The sequence below is a fragment of the Engraulis encrasicolus genome, chromosome 19 (genome assembly GCF_034702125.1).
Source record: "Engraulis encrasicolus isolate BLACKSEA-1 chromosome 19, IST_EnEncr_1.0, whole genome shotgun sequence".
Classification (NCBI taxonomy): domain Eukaryota; kingdom Metazoa; phylum Chordata; class Actinopteri; order Clupeiformes; family Engraulidae; genus Engraulis; species Engraulis encrasicolus.
In genome coordinates this window covers 25,143,317-25,163,801 of record NC_085875.1, presented here as the reverse complement: position 1 = coordinate 25,163,801, position 20,485 = coordinate 25,143,317, and the positions used below count along the sequence as shown (strand labels likewise).

The window sequence follows — 20,485 nt, the reverse complement described above, 5'->3', positions numbered from 1 at the left end:
GCGATAATACCGTAAACCGTGGTAATTTTGGCCACAATAACCGTGAGCCTAAAATTTCACACCGTGACAGCCCTATTCACAACCCAAACTACCCAAATGACCCTGTTCAAAAGTTTACATACCCTAGTTTCTGATGCTGAATATGCCCCTGTTTAACATCAGGGACCGCTCTAAATTGTTTGTGGTAGTTGTGGATAAGGCTCTTAATGTTCTCAGATGACAGAACAGCACATTCTTCCTGGCAGAATGGTTGTTTCCTATAATATTTTTGGGTGTCTTGCTGGAACCTCACATTTGAGGTTTCCCCTGAATGGCTCAATGATGTTGAGATCAGGAGAGTGAGACGGTCGCTCAAAACTTAATTTTATTCTTTCTGAAGCTAGTGACGGGTTGATTTGGCTTTCTGTGTTGAAATATTTTCATGTTGGCATGTCCAAACAATGGACCATGTGCAGTTTCAAGGCTGATGTGTGTCAAGTTTCCTCCAGTATTTTTCACAGGGCAATGTATTCATCATTCTGCGAGTATGGATCAAAAGTATAATGCATTTGTAACTCAAATGTCCCCATGAAATCAGTGGTCCAAGACCATGTTTCACAGAAGGGTATGGTGTAACTTTCATCATAGGCTCCATTGACTGTTCTCCAAATGGTACTGTTAATAGTGGCCTAAAAAAGTTCCATATTGATCTCATTTTTCCAAATGACTTTGTCACAGGCATTTTGATGCTTCTCACTGTGCTATTTGGTGTATCATATGCAAAATAACATGTTTGCATTTTTGTGGTAATGGCTTTCTCCTGGCAACCCCCAACAGCCCATCTTTCCTCAAGTGCCAACATTTTTCATGTTGTCCTATATTTCACCTGAAGTTATTTTTTGGTTGTCCTATGCCTCCTGAACAATTTCCCTTGCAATGATCATTGCAATGCAATGATCCCCTTGCCCATTGGCTTGATTCCAACCAAACTCCTCATATTGCATTTCTGAATTGAAATTCCAACGGTGCCAACATGACAATATTTCGACACAGAAAGCCAAATCAACCCGTCATTAGCTTCAGAAAGAATAAAATGAAGGTTCTTGAGCGACCATCTCACTCTCCTGATCTCAACATCATTGAGCCACTCATGGGAAACCTCAAATGTGAGGTTCCAGCAAGACACCCAAAGATATTATAGGAAACAACCATTCTGCCAGGAAGAATGTGCTGTTTTGTCATCTGAGAACATTAAAAGCCTTATCCACAACTACCACAAACAATTTAGAGCGGTCCCTGATGTTAAACAGGGCCATATTCAGCATCAGAAACTAGGGTATGTAAACTTTTGAACAGGGTCATTTGGGTAGTTTGGGTTGTGATCATGCTTTTGAAAGAGTACAGACAGAATATTGCTAATAAATATCTTAAGCCAGTCACTAGCCATGAGTGAAAAAAAAGGTTTTGTGTAATCCTTCATATTTTGTGAGAAATCGCAGAGAAAGCGTTTATTCTGCTGGGGTATGTAAACATATGAGCACCACTGTACATACTTAAGCAATATGACCCGAGTGGGAGGGATGATGTTGACGGATATCATCCCTGGTGTGGTTCGGCCATAGGCACGAAGCCGAAGGCTGAGTGCCGTCGGCAATCACACCAGGGATGATATCCGTTAAACATCATCCCGACCACGAGGGTTATTTAAGCAATATGACCCGAGTGGGAGGGATGATGTGCACTGACATCCTCCCTGGTGTGGTTCGGCCATAGGCACGAAGCCGAAGGCTGAGTGCCGTCGGCAATCACACCAGGGAGGATGTCAGTGCACATCATCCCGACCACGAGGGTCATATTGCTTTTATACAATAGTTCATTTGCCAACAAAATACCAGAATAAATATTCGAATTCGTGTTTATTAGTTACCTTAATCATACTTTGTTTACCTGCTCCGCTAAGCAAAGTAGTTCCGAATTGATTGTATGGTTGCTATGCAATGACGAGCTGACAAGCTGACAGCGCCAGCGCGCAAAGTTCCATGAAACGGTGTGAAGTGCATTTCTGTGTGGACTGCTACTGGGCTTCGCTTACTAAAATGATGCATGATAAATGAAAACACGGTGCAACTTCAACATTTTAGTTAGATGCCTATTTTATAAGCCTTTTTCAGCCGATATTGATTTTCACATTTTTGTGGACCGCAAACTTGCTGCTAGCTGCGTAAAGACACCCCCCCTCGTCCTCTCCTCTCCAGTGCCGCATGAGATCCGAGCGCTGTTCTCACACGCACAACCACACAAATCAATCCCTTGTAGGCCTATGATACCCCGATGTCTGCTAAAGTTTAGGCTACTGCAGGCTACAACTTTGTTGCTGAAACACTTTCTCATGCAAACGTCTGATGTGGGTGCGAACCCGAGAAAGGGGTTCGCGTTTTCCCTCCTAAACGAAAAGGCAACTCATTCCAGTTCCAAGCGGCCATGATTTTAAATCGCATGGCACACGGTATCTTGCTTCCAGATGCCCACTTTGTAGCCTACTAATTTGCACGTGGTGTAGCCTACGGCAATTGCTGATAGCCTAGGCTATATTTTTAAGAGCATATCTTCCTCGTCATTCCCTCTCCCGCAGCACTAAATGAGATCCGATTATAGCGGTTCTCATACACTGCAGTAGACTGACATAGCCTTTCTGTCTCTGTGTCAAAAAAGTGTCCGTTGTCTCGCATATCCCCCGTTTGAAACTATCAGGCTACATGTTAGATTGCCTTCAAAAGACTACGAAATAGTGAAATAGCCTTCGGCTTCGTGCCAATGGCCGAACCACACCAGGGAGGATGTCAGTGCACATCATCCCTCCCACTCGGGTCATATTGCTCTCTGCCAGAATCCAGCTACCAACTGGGATAGCCTACGCTCTGTCATGCGGGCGTGCGTGCGCCCAACTTAGTCCAGCATAGAACAATGGAATAGAATGATGGTGAGTTCAAACTACGCGGCCCTGGTTACATTCACTTTCTCAGCAGTAGACTATGAGATAGAATGATGGCGAGTTCAAAATGCGCGGCCCTGGTTACATTCTATCCACGGCGGAGTGATTATTAGGTGTGATGAGTCTCCGAGGATGATGTCCACCTAGACATCATCCTCCTTACCGACGCGTAGAATGCCAGTAGAACGCGTCTCATCCAATCAGATATCGCAAAATAAATTGACCGGATCTAACTATTGTATAAATTGCTTTTATACAATAGTTCCTTTAATAATTATAGGCCTAATAATAATAATACAAATATTAATAATAATAATAACAAGAAAAAAACAAAACACATTTTCCACAAACACATTAGGCTATTTATTGTTTGGCATATCCGCTCCATAAAGTAGTTCCAAGTCTTTTATTTGTACACGTTTATTTGTATGTTTCCGTGGACTGTGCAGCCGCTGATGTACGATGCAGAGGGGGATTCACTTGGCTCCCGGTTGACGCATATATCCCGGTTGGCAAATGGTTCCCGGTTGACGCATACTGGGCTTTCTATGTTTTCCATGTCTGTAGGCCTATGTTGGTTTCCCCCGTCTGCGTGATTGCCTAGAATGTGGCTCCAACGTTTTCTGCTGTCCTGTGTGGGCCGCCAGTAGCTCGACAGAGAGCTCTCCGACCTGAAAAAAAATTAAACACATGCGCAAACGACAATCGATTAAAACAAGGTTGCTGCGGTGATGGTAAAACATTTTTTTTAACGATGCATTATACAAATGCGCTTACCTGTGTCCGCTTACTGCCATTATTTCTCGCGCTGCGAGCCCGGCATCCGAGAGCATTTGGACTGTCGTTGCTCTTAGGCAGTGGTTTGTGTATCTGACGGTTGTCCCAGCCTCCTCGCACAGCCTGGGTAGCATGCCCCCAAGCTGGTTTCTCCCGAGAGGGACATTTGTGTACCAAGTAGTACTGTCGTTGACAAATAAACGCTTCGGCTGCAGATACAGCGCTTTGGCAGCTTTGGGTATTTTCTCCAGGTATTTCTTCAACAATGCCACTGGGCAGAGGGGGTTCCCCGGCTGTGCGTACATGGCCCCTCGGTTTGATGACTTGCTGCGCTCTAGTGGGTCTTTGTGGTTCTTGGTCTCTTCGTTGAACGACATGGTGTAGTACTGGTTCCCATTTTCGTCCGTTCTCAATACGAAAGAGTCAGGTGTCAGATCTCGGTTCCCCTCGCAGCCACGGCGACCAAAGTGTAGCTGTATGTCAAACCACACTTTGGCGAGCAGGCCTCTTGGGGTGTTGGGCTGCAGCGCTGGAGATGTTTTCAGTGTTTGCAGGTCACCCGGGGAAATCGCTTGATGGTGCGTCGCTTTGTCCTTCCCTGCCCTCCTCAGTTGTTTAAGGACCCCCTTGAACATATTGTTCGCTGATATGAATTGGGTGTCCTGCATTAAATTCCAGCATTTGTTGAGGGGGGGCTCGTTTAGGTGACGATTGAGCCCTGCGCGCAGTCCAGCATAGCTGCTCACACCGTAGACAGCACCCTTCGATGTGCGAATTGTTGCGAAAAACTCGCGGAGTACATGGCTGAATTTCTCCTTTGACACGGTCTTTAAATCTATATCAATGCCACGCTCCTTCAACCACGCATTGAACGATTTCACAGCCCACGACGTCTGTCTTACTGTGTTAATTTCGTGGCGACTTTTTTCAATTCTCTCCAGCTCGTCCTTACGCAGCGGAGCGCATCTGGTCAGGCCTTGTTGTATTGGGGCCTCCTCCTCTGCCTCTGACTCCGAGTCTTCATATATAAAATTGAAGTTTATATTGAATAAATCATCTTCCATTTTTGCTCACGTTATTTATCGCCGTCTGTGTTGTTTACCAGTTGTACAGTAGCTATGTGTCTATTTGAAGTCAGCAACATTCTATTCCAGACTATACCACACCGCATAGAATAACACGGAGAGCGAGGATGCGCCCGAATAGAATGTTGGACAAACAAATGTATCCAGTGGTGGTGCGCTGTATGTCTTTGAACCCACATTCTACTAGAGCGCATCCTCGCTCTCTGCATTACGTATGCCCTCTCCATACGCGGAGTGATTTCTACCTGTGATGAGTCTCCGGGGATGATGTCCACCTAGACATCATCCTCCTTACCGACGCGTAGAATGCCAGTAGAACGCGTCTCGTCCAATCAGACATCGCAAAATAAATTGACCGGATCTAACTATTGTATAAATGTACATACATACATACATACATACATACATACATACATACATGTACATACATACATACATACATACATACATACATACTGTACATACACACTGCATAGGTGCCAGAAAGGGGCATGCAGTGGTGCATTTGCATCCCCACGTTTGGACTCCCTAAATGAGGCTTTCTCAACTTTTACTGCAGACAAATGAGTGGAGTGCAGCAGCAGTAACATTGTTAAGAAATAAAGAATGAAGAAAAAAAATGCACCACCCTTGACAAACTGTATATATACAAAGTACAAACCACAAAGAAAGACATTACAGTACAATGTATATCGTATAAACTCTATTCAACGTAACACCACAAAGGAAGACATTTCGCTACTGAATCAATAAACTCTATTCAACGACAAATGAAACAAAACACATTATGTTAATGATAATTGTCTTAACTATTCTACAGTGCAGGATAGAGGAAACCTGAGGCACTCAAACTTGAATATTTCATACATTTTATTTGGCAGCTATGCCTACGCAAGGACCCTTGGTACAGCCTGAAGAAGGTCATATGGGCCAAAACGCGTAGGCATTGTAGCCAAATAAACAGTGTAAACTTTCTAACCTTGAGTTTGAGAGTCCCTACAATGATGAACACCAAGGAAAAAGGTGAACACCCTGACCTGTCAGTTTATTTATATACAAACGTAGTATGTTATTGAATGAACATTACAATGTACATTTAAATTAGCCTGACAGAAGACTTTCTACATTTATTTGCATACATCTCTCGAGTTCTAGGTCTCTATCTCTCTGATTTATATATTTAACTTTGTCTTTCCTAATTTTTTACATTTATTCACGAAACACATCGGGATCTGGAGCCGTGGCGTGTGCTTCATAAGTAAACTTTGCCCTAGCGTGTCGTGAGGAGGACATAGCTGGCAGATTTTACCCAACACTTCTATCCATACTGACACATGACTAAACTGACAGCGCCTGGGACTCAAATCCTGTTGATTATAATGTGCCAGTGGCGCCCAAGTCCGCATAATAGGCCAATTACCCATGAGCCCTAGCACAACAGGTCAGCGGCGTGCGTGCAGCACTTGTCTGCTTGAAATGGCTTTGAATTAAGCAGCATTTTCTGCTTCGGGTAGCCGTGTGATTCTCTAAAACGCACAAGTTGTAATAATGACAAGAGCTAAAAGCTCACACTGTACTGACTTCCAAGGACACAGTGCATTTACATTACTCAAAATAAAATAAAGTTGAATAATGCAACGTTTTACTGTATTCCATTATGCATGATGCATTGCGTGAATGAACCTCCATCATCCAAAACCCAAACAAAAATGTATAAAAATAGTCAAACATACTCGAGATTCACATGACAAGAACAGAGTGACACACACACACACACACACACACACACACACACACACACACACACACACACACACACACACACACACACACACACACACACACACACACACTCACACACACAGACACACACACACACACACACACACACACACACACACACACACACACACACACACACACACACACACGTCATTCCAGTATCAGATGGGGCAGCAGTGGGCATTGATGATGGCTTTGCTTTGAAAGGAAAGCTGGACAAAGACGTCCACTGATTACTGTGCAGCTACTGTAATTACAACTGGCCTACAGATCAAAAGACCACCAGCAATCATCAATTACCCTTCTTCACAAACATTTGAATCCACACAAGCAGCATCTGAAACAATCGATACATTTTAAATGTACTGTAAGTGCAACTTACAAAAACAACAACTAAAAGCTGGAATAATGCTAAGCTGAAGAGAGGCTTGCTACAGACTAATATGTTTTTTTTTTGCTTTCAAATACTCTGCAGTTATTTGCATTCTACTGCCATCATCTGGCAAAAACAAACATATTTATAATCAGATTTGTACATTTGGTTGGGCAACTAATCCCGAACAAGATTACAAACTCTATCCTCGACTTAAGCAGAGATACAAGGACACATGGGTGTATTTGTGTGTATAGTACTGGTGCATACAGAAAGGTGTTAAGGGTGTGTGTGTGTGGGGGTGTGTGTGTGTGTGTGTGTGTGTGTGTGTGTGTGTGTGTGTGTGTGTGTGTGTGTGTGTGTGTGTGTGTGTGTGTGTGTGTGTGTGTGTGTGTGTGTGTGTGTGTGTGAGAGAGAGAGAGTGCGTGCATGTGTGCATGCAGGCCTATCTGTGAGTGTGTGTGTGCCCATAATATGCACTTTCACAGTCCATGATATAATGCATGCAACACAATACACATATACTGTAAAACCAATAACCCAACAAGACAAATGCATTACATTTCTCATTGCTTATCCGTGCACATGGATTTATTGTCTTAACCATATTTCCCTGAAAGCTCTGATCTTATCAAATAAAAATTCAATCACAGATTATATATTAGCTCTTACGATCCACGCATGCACTCACGCGCACGCATGCACACGCACGCATGCCCACACACACACTCACACACACACACACACACACACACACACACACACACACACACACACACACACACACACACACACACACACACACACACACACACACACACACACACACACACACACACACACACACACACTCTACAGCACATAGTATCTGGAAAACGTTCGGAAGTCAAGAATCACATATCATGTTTGGCTTGACAAACCGATTTCTGACGTGTGCGAAATGTAATTTGCACGTTTCCTGTGGTGATGTGATGTGATGTGATGTCAAGGAAACCTTTCTTCTGTCCAAGGTAATGAACACTGCCACCTGCGTGTAGACTCTCGCAGTGTTGCCAGATGTGTCTGATCAAATCCCGCCCAAAAGGTGCTCTAAAACCGCCAGGAAGCTCTAAATTCCGCCCAATTTCAACAAATTGCATCGCTTTCTATGGGCATAAAATTGCAGGAAAAAAACGCCAAATGGCTGATTTTTCCCATCTTTACCCAAAGACTGCCATCCCAAGCAGCCCAATTGGGCAGGTAACCGCCCAATCTGGCAACACTGGACTCTAGGGTCGGGGGATATGGACTTCATCACAATGGGTTTTAGGAGGATAGGGCACAGTAGATGTTGGAATTGAATCGATTTTTCATTGTGACAGACTCGTGTTCGAAAGCACAGGACAGGAGAAATGAGGTGTTAAAAGCACAAAGCTTTAAAGCACACTGAAATTACACAATAAACACACACATGATCCTACTGTTACTGTAAGGACGTTCCAGCCAAACCCAGTTTGTATGGTTATGGAATAACTCACAGTGGGTGCGAAACCATGATACTGTTGGAGGGCACATTCAGCTGTTGTTCAGCTCCATGCTTTGTCTTAAATATTTCTTGAAACAGCAAGTGTAGTCATAAGGAAACTGCGACAAATGCCCAATTTTGTTCAAATGTTTAGTTACTGGCTTTTGGCTTACTAAGGCAGATAGACGTGTGCAGAGGTGGCATTCATTCACTCACGGATATGAAAAAGCGACAAATGAAACATCTGAAGTGAGCCCAGACAAAAGTAAGTTTTGTACTTACAGTAGTACTGCCTTTTGGCTCAGTAAGGCAGAAAGGCTTGTACAGAGGCAGCCATGCAATTAAGGATATGAAAATGCCACACGTGAAACACGTGAATGCCACACGTGAAGCACTTACAGATATCCAATCTAAAGTAAGCTCTGACAAAAGTACGTTTTCTGGTTCCAGTACTTGCCTTTTGGCTTACTACAGCAGAAAGAGGGGAGTGGGACATGAAATACAGGGCACTAACAGATATGAAGATAGCAACATGTGGCATTTACGTAAAGTAAGCACTTACAGTTATGAAGAAGGCTGCATGAAAACACATATTTACACACACACACACACACACACACACACACACACACACACACACACACACACACACACACACACACACACGAACACACACACACACACACACGCACACACGCACACACACACACACACACACACACACACACACACACACACACACACACACACACACACACACACACACACACACACACGAACACGAACACACACACACACACACACACGGACACACAACATACACACACGAACACACACACACACACACACACACATACACACACACACACACACACACACACACACGCACACACACATACAAACACACACACACACACACACACACACACACACACAAGCACGAACACACACACGCGCACGTGAGACCACTTACGGATATGAAGATATTGAGCAGGTTCTCCAGAGTCGGGAGCTGTGGAATCAGCTTCTGCACCACCTTGCTGAAGGCCTCGAAGATGGAGTGGTCATAGATGCTGGTCAGGTAGAAACTACAAGAGGAACAAACGCACACACAGACAGACAGACAGACAGACAGTCAGACAGGCAGACAGATAGTCAGATAGACACACACAGGCACACACACAGATGGAGCAGTCATAGATGCTGGTCAGGTAGAAACTGCATGAGGAACTAAGATACACAGACAGGCAGGTGACACTCACACACACATTCACTAACACACACACACACACACACACACACACACACACACACACACACACACACGTGCGCGGTACAAGGAGACACACAAGCAGACACACACACAAAATCAGACACACACACACACACACACACACAGTCACACAGACGACACATAGACAGAGAGAGATAGAGAGACAGAGAGAGGGAGACAAACACACACACAGACATTGACACACATATACATACTCACCTCTCTCTCTCTCACACACACACACACACACACACACACACACACACACACACAGACACACACACACACACACACACACACACACACACACACACACACACACACACACACACACACACACACACACACACACATGTACGTACGTCATGGCTACCAGATGCATGTCTTTCAACATTGTGTGTTCATACTGCAGAGGCACGACATGTTGAAATAAAATAATAATAAGAAACATAGACTGCACTTAAGAAGAAAATGTTCTAGCAGGTGAGGAGGATGAAGGACAAGAAGAGGCGGAAGAAGAAGAAGAAGAAGAAGAAGAAGAAGAAGAAGAAGAAGAAGAAGAAGAAGAAGAAGAAGAAGAAGAAGAAGAAGAAGAAGACGAAAAAGAAAGTGAAGAAAGCGAAAAAAATAAGAAACTAAGGAAAACCAACCTCTCAGACATGGAAATGTAGTTATAATGATGTTCATGAGTGGTCTAAAAATAGAGTGCACCGGAGAGAAGAATTTAACAGACCGGTCAAGGAATGGCTGAAAAGCAGTGCACCAATGCAATGCCATTTATATCTGCATAGCAACCCAGCAAACAGATTTCAGCCAAAGCATCCAGACTCAAGGGAGAGTATGTGGCCATGCAGTGGTTCCCAACCTGGGGGCTGGGACCCCAATGATAGTTGCGTAAGTATTAAAGGATGTCGCGGAGAGAAGGTAATATTTGCATAAAACCTTGAAAATATGCTTTCATATGATATAATATAACCATTCCATAAATTGGTTAGTAACAAAATTCATTTTATATGCTTTATAAAAGTGTTTACTTTTCAGGTGAATTTTGCCATATTAAGGGACAAGAACATGTTTGCATTTTGAATAAGGGGCACAAGGGATGCAAAATTAGTTATCGATTAAAAAGGGGGTCCACGCAGAAAAAAATGGTTCATTAAGCATGGCGAATAAGCAGGTAACTGCTCCACAATGATTGGTGCGCCTAAACCAGTCGCCTAAGAAAATCGCTCAGTTCCACCGTCCATCACAATACCTGGAGCCTGTTGCTTGGTAATGACGCTTCTTTTCAAACAACAAAACACCTGGAGAATTGGAGCAGACCGATTCAAAGCAGGACCGCTTCAGAGAAAATTGTGGCGACGCTAGACGTACGCTTCCAAAGTTTCAATGCACGTTTAAGTTTTTTTTTATGTATTCATTTAATTCACGGAAAGGAGTACGCTGCTGCCACCCTTCTGTCTAGCCTCTGTTCTCTGTCTCAGTTTTACCAGGAGCCTGTGAACAATGGCACACTGAGGAAACCTGTCACTCTCTCCGTCTGTCTCACCATCCCCTCCCTATCCTCTGATCTCCACAGACAGTCTCTCAGGAGCCTGTGAGCAATGGCATAGAGCTAACCTCTCCTTCCGTCTGTCTGTCTGGCTCTTTGTATGTAACCTGCAGCTTTTACCAGTCACCCTCGCCTGAATTTACTGGGTTGAAATCAAGGTCAAGGCGTCTTTAATGTCTGTTGAAGGACCATATGCTATTCGATATTCGACAATAAATAACAGTGAAAAACGATATATACAGTGCTCACAATTTAGAAATAAACAGAGTGGAAATCATTGTGCCATAGGAGAAATCATTGTGCCACAGGCCTCACGGGAGATTTACAAAACATATGTACAACACCAATCCCATCATAAGAGCGAGCGTGTCTGAAAAACATTGTAATAAGAATAATCACACTTCTGTAAAACTACGAGAAGCAGACCGTACCCCTGAGTTTACAATATGGAGAGACACAAACTGGCTATACCGGCCACGTTTCTGGATGATTGACAGATTAAAACCACATATTAAAATAAAGCAAACAACGCAAAAAAAACGTGGACATAATTAACAACTGCAGTCAGCAGCACTCCAGATGTCAGTATGGAAGGGGGCTGATTCCTGTCCTAATTCTGCTGATTAATGAAAAGTTTGATAGCCTACAACAGAAAATATATATTTTTTTTTATTTGAAATAAGGTAAAAAAGAAAGGGTCCTATGTGAAACGGACCAACAAACAGCCCATACCATTTCTAAGGGGAAGTAGAGTTTCTATGTGACCAATGAAAGCTGTATTGATATTCCACTGTGTCATGTGTGCACACACGGTACAGTGTAGCTTCTCCCCTGAACTATCTGGGAATGTCCCATGAGAGAATAGCCTTTACTAAACGCGTCTGCTAAATGGATGAGTAGAAATTGTTACAGTTATGAATGAGTATATTTGAATAGTAATTGTATACGAAACTATGTGAGGAGATGACTAGTGGTATCTAGGACTTGCAGTGCGCCCAAACCTTAAGCTGACTACAAAAAATGAAGAGGGATGCGTGCCTGCAGGCCATATGGGGCCGGAGACCATGTTACATTCACTTTAGACATTCTGTCACAGCTTGCACATTAATGGTCATTTATCTAACTGATGTAGCCAATAATGCACAGTCATTCATGGATGGTGCAGGCGCACATGATAGTGTAGCCAGTTGCTCCAAATCACATTTGGAAAATCAGTTCTCATAAAATCCAAAAAACAAATGAGGATAACATCGACATTTGCACAGGTATGCCCATTTTCACACCATCATGTGTAAGAGGTGCAGAAAGATCAATTCCAGTCATGACTCACTCGCCTGGGACAAAAATATTGGTGGTCTCGAGTTACCCTCTCTTGGCCATGTGCCAACCTTCAACCAAAACCTAGATATGAGTTGAATGGTAAATAATGATTCATACAGTACGTCACGTCACAAATTAGTAACCTCTTATGATTACAATAATTTGTTAACATGCCAAATTAACATAGCACACCATTCAAATATTCAAACTCTGAGAGGAATTTAGTTCTCGTTGGCTATTGTAGAAATTCAATCTTCCGATGAAATTGGCAAATGGCAGGCCTTGCGCAGAAATTAACATACTCTCAATTTATAGGAGTTGCAGTGCTAGTAAATTATTTTGTGACTCAGGACTTTGTATGTACCTGGTCTCTTGAGGAACCTAATGTTTAAGTTCATGTGCCGACTGGATAAGTCTAAAAACTGTATTATAATGATTCTAACAAGCTCCAGTCCAGATGCAGCTCTATCCGATATCAATCATATATGTGGAAGCATTGGTATGGCTGCCTTTTAAGACGGTCATGACAGATATGTTTGTATATGCTTAGGCATTATTGCTTGTTGTTTTTTTTTCTTCCTTTTCTTTTCCTGCCTATTTTAAATGTTATTGTTTTTTATGTATAATATGATGTGTGTCTGCCTATTGGGCCTAGAGCCTGTAATAAAGTTCATATATATGCACATTTTCCGTCGTATGATAGTATGGTAAATGAGAGCCAGTAGCTTTGAATACAACTGCAAAAGACGCCTTAGTCACCTGGAGGGTCTGTCTACCTGAGCTCACCTGGGGATCTTTTTTTAAAGTATTTCTGGGGGCTTTTCAAGCATTTATTGGTGACTATCAGACAGGATCGGCCGTGTAGTAGACGAGTGCCCTACCATTAGCGCCACCGTATAGGGCCTTTCACCTGGGGCTCTGGTGATTATCTGCTGCCACTCACCTGAGGTGTATGCGCTCCAATCCTGCGTCGGCCAGGTCATCGTTGGCTCTCTTGTGGATGTCCCTCTGCTTCTCGATCTTGTGGTCGTCCGAGAGCCCGTCCACCTTGTGGATAAACACCTCGAAGTTGATGTCCGGGTTGACCTTGTAGGCCCTGGTGACCGTCAGGTGCAGCCTGCTCAGGGCCTCCACGTAGTCATCCTGGAAGAGGTACAAGAAGAAAGAAGATTAAGTCCATTGGGAAACTAGCCTGGGCCTTTGAGAAAGCAGTTAAAAAACTAGCTTCAACTTTACGTCTGGGCCGTGTTTTCTGGGAGGACATTATTCCTGGTGCTAGATAACGATGATGCAGTATACAGTATGATAGATTACAAATAAACATTAGGGGTAAATCTAGTTCACCCCTCCCACCAGTAATAGTTTCTCATTGTTTCTCATTCCAGACGCTCTGTACGAATTAAATTAGTACAAAGATATGCCAAGAGGGCAGGCTAAACCTGCACCATACATATTCATTATCTTACACATTCATTTAGAGTCTGTTAACAAACAGACAAAAAAATGTAAATGTTAATCATGCACCCTGTTTCTGCAGGCTTGAGCAGGGATGCCACTTGTATAGCTTTTTATCTGTCGTCTATTTATTTTAGTCCTTGCTGTTGTGCATATACTACCCTATATGTGCTATGGGAACCCTATGGGGTAAACTGATTGATTGTTGATGGTTGACATCTGTCCATAATAGCCAGTGTCCAATGCCCATGGCCATGTCTTTCGTCATTTTTTGGGACAAATGTGTTGTCTTGGGGTTAATGCTGGGTGGTAGGGAGTCTGACTGTTTTGACTTGTTTTCATGTCTAACACTCTTGGAAAGAAATTTTCTGGGGAAAAAAATCCTGGAACGTTTTCCTGAAAGAAATGTTGCAGTGTATTCACACTTTCCTGAGGTGATGGGTGAAGGTTTAATATGCTTAATCAAACATACCAGTAGAGAAGGTAGAATTTGCTTAGGATAAAAGTGTCTGCTTAAAGGGACACTGTGCAGGAAATGGTCAAAAAAGGTACTGCACCTATGCTGCTCATTGAAACTGGGCTGCCTATTGCCAAATTTGATCTTTAGATGAAAGTTTACAAAGTAACAAACAAATACTTTCTAGTATGGTCCAAGTACAGTCATTTTTGCAGCTAAAAATGGCTATTTCTGGAAATTCAAAATGGAGGACCATGTAGAAGATCCCCCTTTCCATGTATGAAAAGTGCAATTTGTCCAGTCATAATGAATACTTAATAGAATTTAATAGTGGTGGTAAGTATTTATGAAAAAGGTAACATTAGAGAATGGGCAGCATGAATTCTGGAAGTAAATAACTAAACATCTCACACAGTGTCCCTTTAATCTAATGTAATACAAGGAATAGAGTACCTGTATGTACATAGAATACATTTATACAGTGACATTAAAATAAGCTTTTTCTCTTGCACATACCTGTATGAAAGGATAAAAGGAGCACTGAGGTGTTTCTTGTGTCAAAAGAATTAATGGGCTTTTATGCAGTGCCGGGCATGGTATGCGGCTCAGGCCTTTTGCCCATTAATTAAATGTTCAGCAACACTAATGATGATGTACTGTACGGTATGTTCAGCTCTTCAACATAGCTCAAAAGTTCACCTTAGGTTATATATGGCCTCATTCAGCACTACTGGATATAAAGAAAAGAAAAGCCTGCACCATACAATGATTGCCTATTCACTGCTTTGCTATGGCAATGAGCGGAAGGTGTAAAGATATAAATACAGAACAGACTTAAATACAGGATTGAGGATTGCTACATGCCACACGTTGGCATGTGAAGCTGTACAAAACATCCAGGTGAACAACAAAATACAGTACTGCCTAAGAGACAGAAGAGGAAAGTCTAGGACAGTTTTTTAATATTTTAAATGCTTCTTATTATATTGGCCTAGTTTATATTATTAAAGGGATTGTGTTTTAAATGTGTTTTGGTCATCTCCATGGCAACAGCATGGGAATAATGCTTATTTTAGAATAAAGTAGTATTATTTGGTCACATGGTAGCCCCAATGAACTCGTAAGCACACTTTTAGCAGAGAGAGTAGATATACTTAAAGAATCTCTGCTTTTAGTATTGGTGTGTTACCACACCAATTTTTCGTTATCGTTAATGTGCACTAATTGAGGCAGAGTTGTATAAAGTAGAAGTAGCAGCAGTACTCTTACAGATGTAATTACAACACTGGTAGTGTGATATTACATAGTTGAACCCATGTAATAGTGTTGTTATAAGAGTACTTCTGTAAGAGTATTAGGACAACATCGACACATCTTCATGTCAGTCGAGGTAATAATTATAGTTCATACACAACGCGCACATTACTAGCAATAATAGCAATACTAGTGTACTAAGAGCATACTAACGTTCAAGTAGGTACAGTGACAGCTGGCTATTGTTAGTTCACACCAGCCCTCAAGCTCCCATCTTTATCACAGCACCAATGCAAATGAACACTGAATAAACTGTGCAGTGTTTAACCCTTAACTTCTATTTGGACTCAATCCAGCAACTCATAGCAGTTTGAATCAATATCAGAAATTAATTCAAGCTATTGGAACCAAGTCAAATTTTGATTTGTCAGGAAGTCAACATGGTGCATATATCATCAAACTATTCGCTATCTACCATTACATTCAGTGGCTTCTGGTATGAGGGGGAGCCCTTGGTAACTCACGGCTGTCAATATCTGACTCTCATGCATTACTTTAGCCCTTTCATGCGGGGCCTCTATTATAAGTCTATTGTTAACAAAATTGTAATGACCAGGTCGTAATCTGTTACGTAATTTAAGACTTTTGCTAATACCATGGCAATCTTGTTATGATGCAATGCAATTACGTTTTTTTTTCAATCAAACCCTGAGCTGGATCGGCTGGGATCTGAGTGATCTGCTCTAAAAAGAGTAGAAGTGGATGTTCAGTTCCAGCTGGCCGTGTTGCCAATGTGAGGGATGCACCACTGAGCCCTAGAAATAGCTGAATTTAAACTGTGTTTATACCACATCTTTTGTTCCCTACAGTAACCTCTGCCAGCTACCTGCTTCTTTTAATATTTATCACAACGATAAATATTACATGGCTTTCATGTTGACCTTTGAGGCACTACCTGCACATGGCCTATGGTCCAGACAGTGCAGAGAACGTGCACCAGACACCATGGGATCTGACAGACCGCATAGTAAGGTAGTTAGGTAGGCTGGCTATGTAGGGTTGCTGTAGGCAGTACAGAGTAAAAAAACAAATGCAGAGTGAATTCAAATACCAAATACACTCGAGACCATGTTAAATCCACTCCTGAAGTCATGAATTAACACTGTTTTTTTTATAGGTAGGCTGAGGGAAAGCAGCAAGGATTCTGTCCTGCAAAGGGTTCTGGCCTGGACACATGAACATCAGGACTGGACTGGCCATCTGGCATACCTGGCATTTCCCGGTGGGCCCTGCACCTTCATGGACCCCTATTTTCAGAAATGTAAACAATTTGTCTTTAATTTGCATTTCAGAAAATAGGGGCCCACGAGGGTGCAATGCCCACCGGTGAGTCAGTTCTGCGTCGCTAATTATTATGGGGGGGGGCCCTTTCACCCAAAAGTGCTCGGGCCTTATTTCTCCCCCAGTCCAGCCCTGGTGAACACCACACATTCACCTCTTGCATCATTATTATGGAGTGCGGTGGGCTGCGGGTGGCTATGAATATCGCATCATCTCACTGGGCCTGGAAGGTACTGGCGGCAGCGGCAGCGGCTGTGGCACTGCCTAGCATGGTGTGTGTGTGTGTGTGCCCAGCATGGCGGCCGTCCAAGGGTCAAGGATACACGCTACTGGAATGGAAAAAAGGTTCCTCTTTCACAATGCAAGGGCACCTGGACACAGACTCCCCTCGGTGTCATCAAATTTGCATGGAGGATTTCCATTTTTAAAAGCACCCCACTTCAGAGATTTCATCATCATCATCATCATTATTACTATGTATCACCTTAGCTTCAGATAGTTTCATGGTGGTAGTGAGATATGTGGGGTTTTTTTTTTTTTTTTTGGCATACAAGCTTTTGGACAGACGTATTTCACCAAGTACAAAGAATGTCAGCCTGGTTATGTCACTCTGTTCCATTCACAACCACATTCCAAACCCAACCATTCAGTCCCATTCAATAACAGAATTTGTTAGCCTTCATGCTAATGGCAGGATGGTGGTATTATTCTATCAGTCATCAACGCCAAACGCCAAATATAATGGTACCAAAAAATACATTTTTCTCGTGTTACTCCTGACACCATGACTGTTACATTTCTCAAAGGAGATAGTGGTGCACACATCCAGAAAACAGGTGGTGGACAAATAAATGCCTGCATTAAAAAAACAAGGTGGAATGCTTGCAACCTTGCTTGCTCGAATTTGTTTTCTTTTTTATTCACCATAAGTGAGCATGTTTGCAGATAAAAAAAAACACTAAACAGGAGCCAAGTGTGAGGCCATTTCACTCTATTTAACAGTTCACCCTTTCCAACTTCAAAGGGCTATGCAGTGTTCTTTTCAATGTCTACATGATATGATCACTGCACTTGTCAGTGTGAAACTATCACAGACAAAAGCCCTCAGTTACATAACCCCCAAGTTTGACACCGGAGGGTGATGTGTCCTTTTCGTCAGACTGGGGATACCTAAGAGTACATGTTTCCATGGATACTACCCCTACTCTGTTTCTACATTTATTTTTATTTATTTATTTATTTGTTTGTTTTTTTCTGAGCCAGGAATCTAAACTAACCACATGCTTGGGAGCCACTGTTACCAGGTAAACCCAATTTGCTGGAATGAGTGTGCTTCTGACTCCAAGTCTGAAGCCTTAATGTCTCGTCGTCGGCTTCCGTAATGCTCTCAATTAACGAACGCAAACGTTTAGATACGACCGCTCCCCCGGGCAATGAATAAAACACAATCAGTGCTATTTCAGCTACAAAGCTGCTGCGCACTCTTTGGTGAATTTAACAGCGGTACTAAATATAAATGGGGAGGAGGAGGGACCAGGGAATTGATGAAGTGATGCAACAGAAAATGACTTTTTAATGGAGAACAAACTCCAGCAGGACCAGTCCCAAAAACAATCTAGGCTAAAAGACTTAACATGGGCATGCAGTCATACACACACACACACACAGAGATGCATGCGCACGTGCAAACACACACACACATACACACACACACACACACACACACACACACACACACACATACACACACACACACACATATGCACACGCAGATGCATGCGCACGCGCAAACACACACAGACACACAGACACACAGACACACAGACACACACACACACACACACACACACACACACACACACATACAATCACACACAAACACACACACACACACCGCTTCAGCATGTACGCCAAATAGTAATTTAGAGGACCATGTGTCCCATATGTTTGTAGTGTTGGCCAGTCTTCTGCAGTGGCGGGCCAACTTCCTCATTATGCCCTCATGTCTTCAGCTGTTCTGCTCTGCTCTGCCAGAGGAGTGAGCTGCCTGCCCATCACACTCTTCACATCGCTCAAACGACAACATGTTGTCATGCTGCTTTTCTCTTCATACGCCTACTCACCACAATGTTCTACCACAGAGTCTAAATATGGTAGAAGTAAATTGCTCTATGCGTGGTCAATGTATGCACGCGGCATCCATTCTAGTCTCCATAACTTAATAGCTTCCCCATTCAGCTCCATTTATTCGGAACCCCAACTAGTCTGCTAAGGGGGCATGGCATCTTAGAACATAGACCTGTGTTCTAGGAGTTAGAACCTAACATGGTGTTTCTGGAGGAAACTCCTTATGGACCACCTCTTCCTTATCAACGGTCTCTGCCTGCACTATGGCATGCCACTAGAGCTACAGTGGGAGACTTTACAAAGGGCACATTTTATGGACTTCAAATTTCAAATTGTTAGTGTACACAAAATAGTACAAAGTGTAACACTTACATTGATACAACACCGTTGTTTATTTTTATGGATCTACTGTACATTAAAAGTAGATTTCATTCAATAGCATACAGGTTGTTTGTCTCCATGGACTGAACTCATGTATCACATACTAAACACATTTCTCAATTGTATTATTATCTCAATAAAAACCTGCCTCTTTTAGCAGACTGTGCCATAGCCAGGGTATCTTTATCTTTGGCAAATAAAGCTTTTTTTTCTTTTTTTATAGCCTCCATCAAATTGTAGCCTTCCCCAATTTTGTAGCAAGGTCCAAATTAGTTGTTTGTTGCGGTAATATTAGCCCTGTCTGCCTGTCATTTGAGGAAATACAATAACAATAGCTTTTCTCTCCTCAGCAGCCGACAGGCAGCCCTTGATTCAGTCTGATGAAGCCCCAAACACCTCCGGTCCCTGCGGGTGAAGCCTCACACTCAGCGCCGCTGACAGCTTTTGCCGGGCCCAGGGCAAAGACATGATTTGAAAGGGCCCCCGATTCCAATACATCCAATGCAATGAGGACCCAATTGTGTGCCCCGTTTATCTTTGGGCCAGGGACAACTGGCCCCTTTGCCCCCACCCCCCCTATCGGCTTCCCTGCTCACACTAGTTTTGGCAGGGAGGATGCACATGAAACGGCGGCATCAGAACAGGTGGGCTACATGCCTACAGCAGGCCTGGGGGAAGAACACAGTTAATGACGGGCGGAGAAGAGAAGAGAAGAGGAGAGAAGAGGAGAGGAGGAAGGAATAAGAGATGTGGGTGAGATGAGAAGAGAAGAATGGAAGAGTGGAATTTGGAGGAGACTAAATGAAGGTCAAATTAAAGAATAGGAAGAGATG

General features: G+C 42.9%; 1 protein-coding gene across 1 annotated transcript in view; it reads right to left on the bottom strand.

Annotated features, from left to right (window-relative positions):
• rragd (ras-related GTP binding D) overlaps positions 1 to 20,485 on the bottom strand; it is a 47,320-nt gene that overhangs the window by 16,246 nt on the left and 10,589 nt on the right. The window contains exons 3-4 of the mRNA XM_063183930.1: positions 13,581 to 13,780; positions 9,466 to 9,580 (exon numbers count right to left, since the gene is read on the bottom strand). Coding sequence (XP_063040000.1) covers positions 9,466 to 9,580; positions 13,581 to 13,780 — 315 coding nt within the window. The remainder of the gene's footprint in view (positions 1 to 9,465; positions 9,581 to 13,580; positions 13,781 to 20,485) is intronic.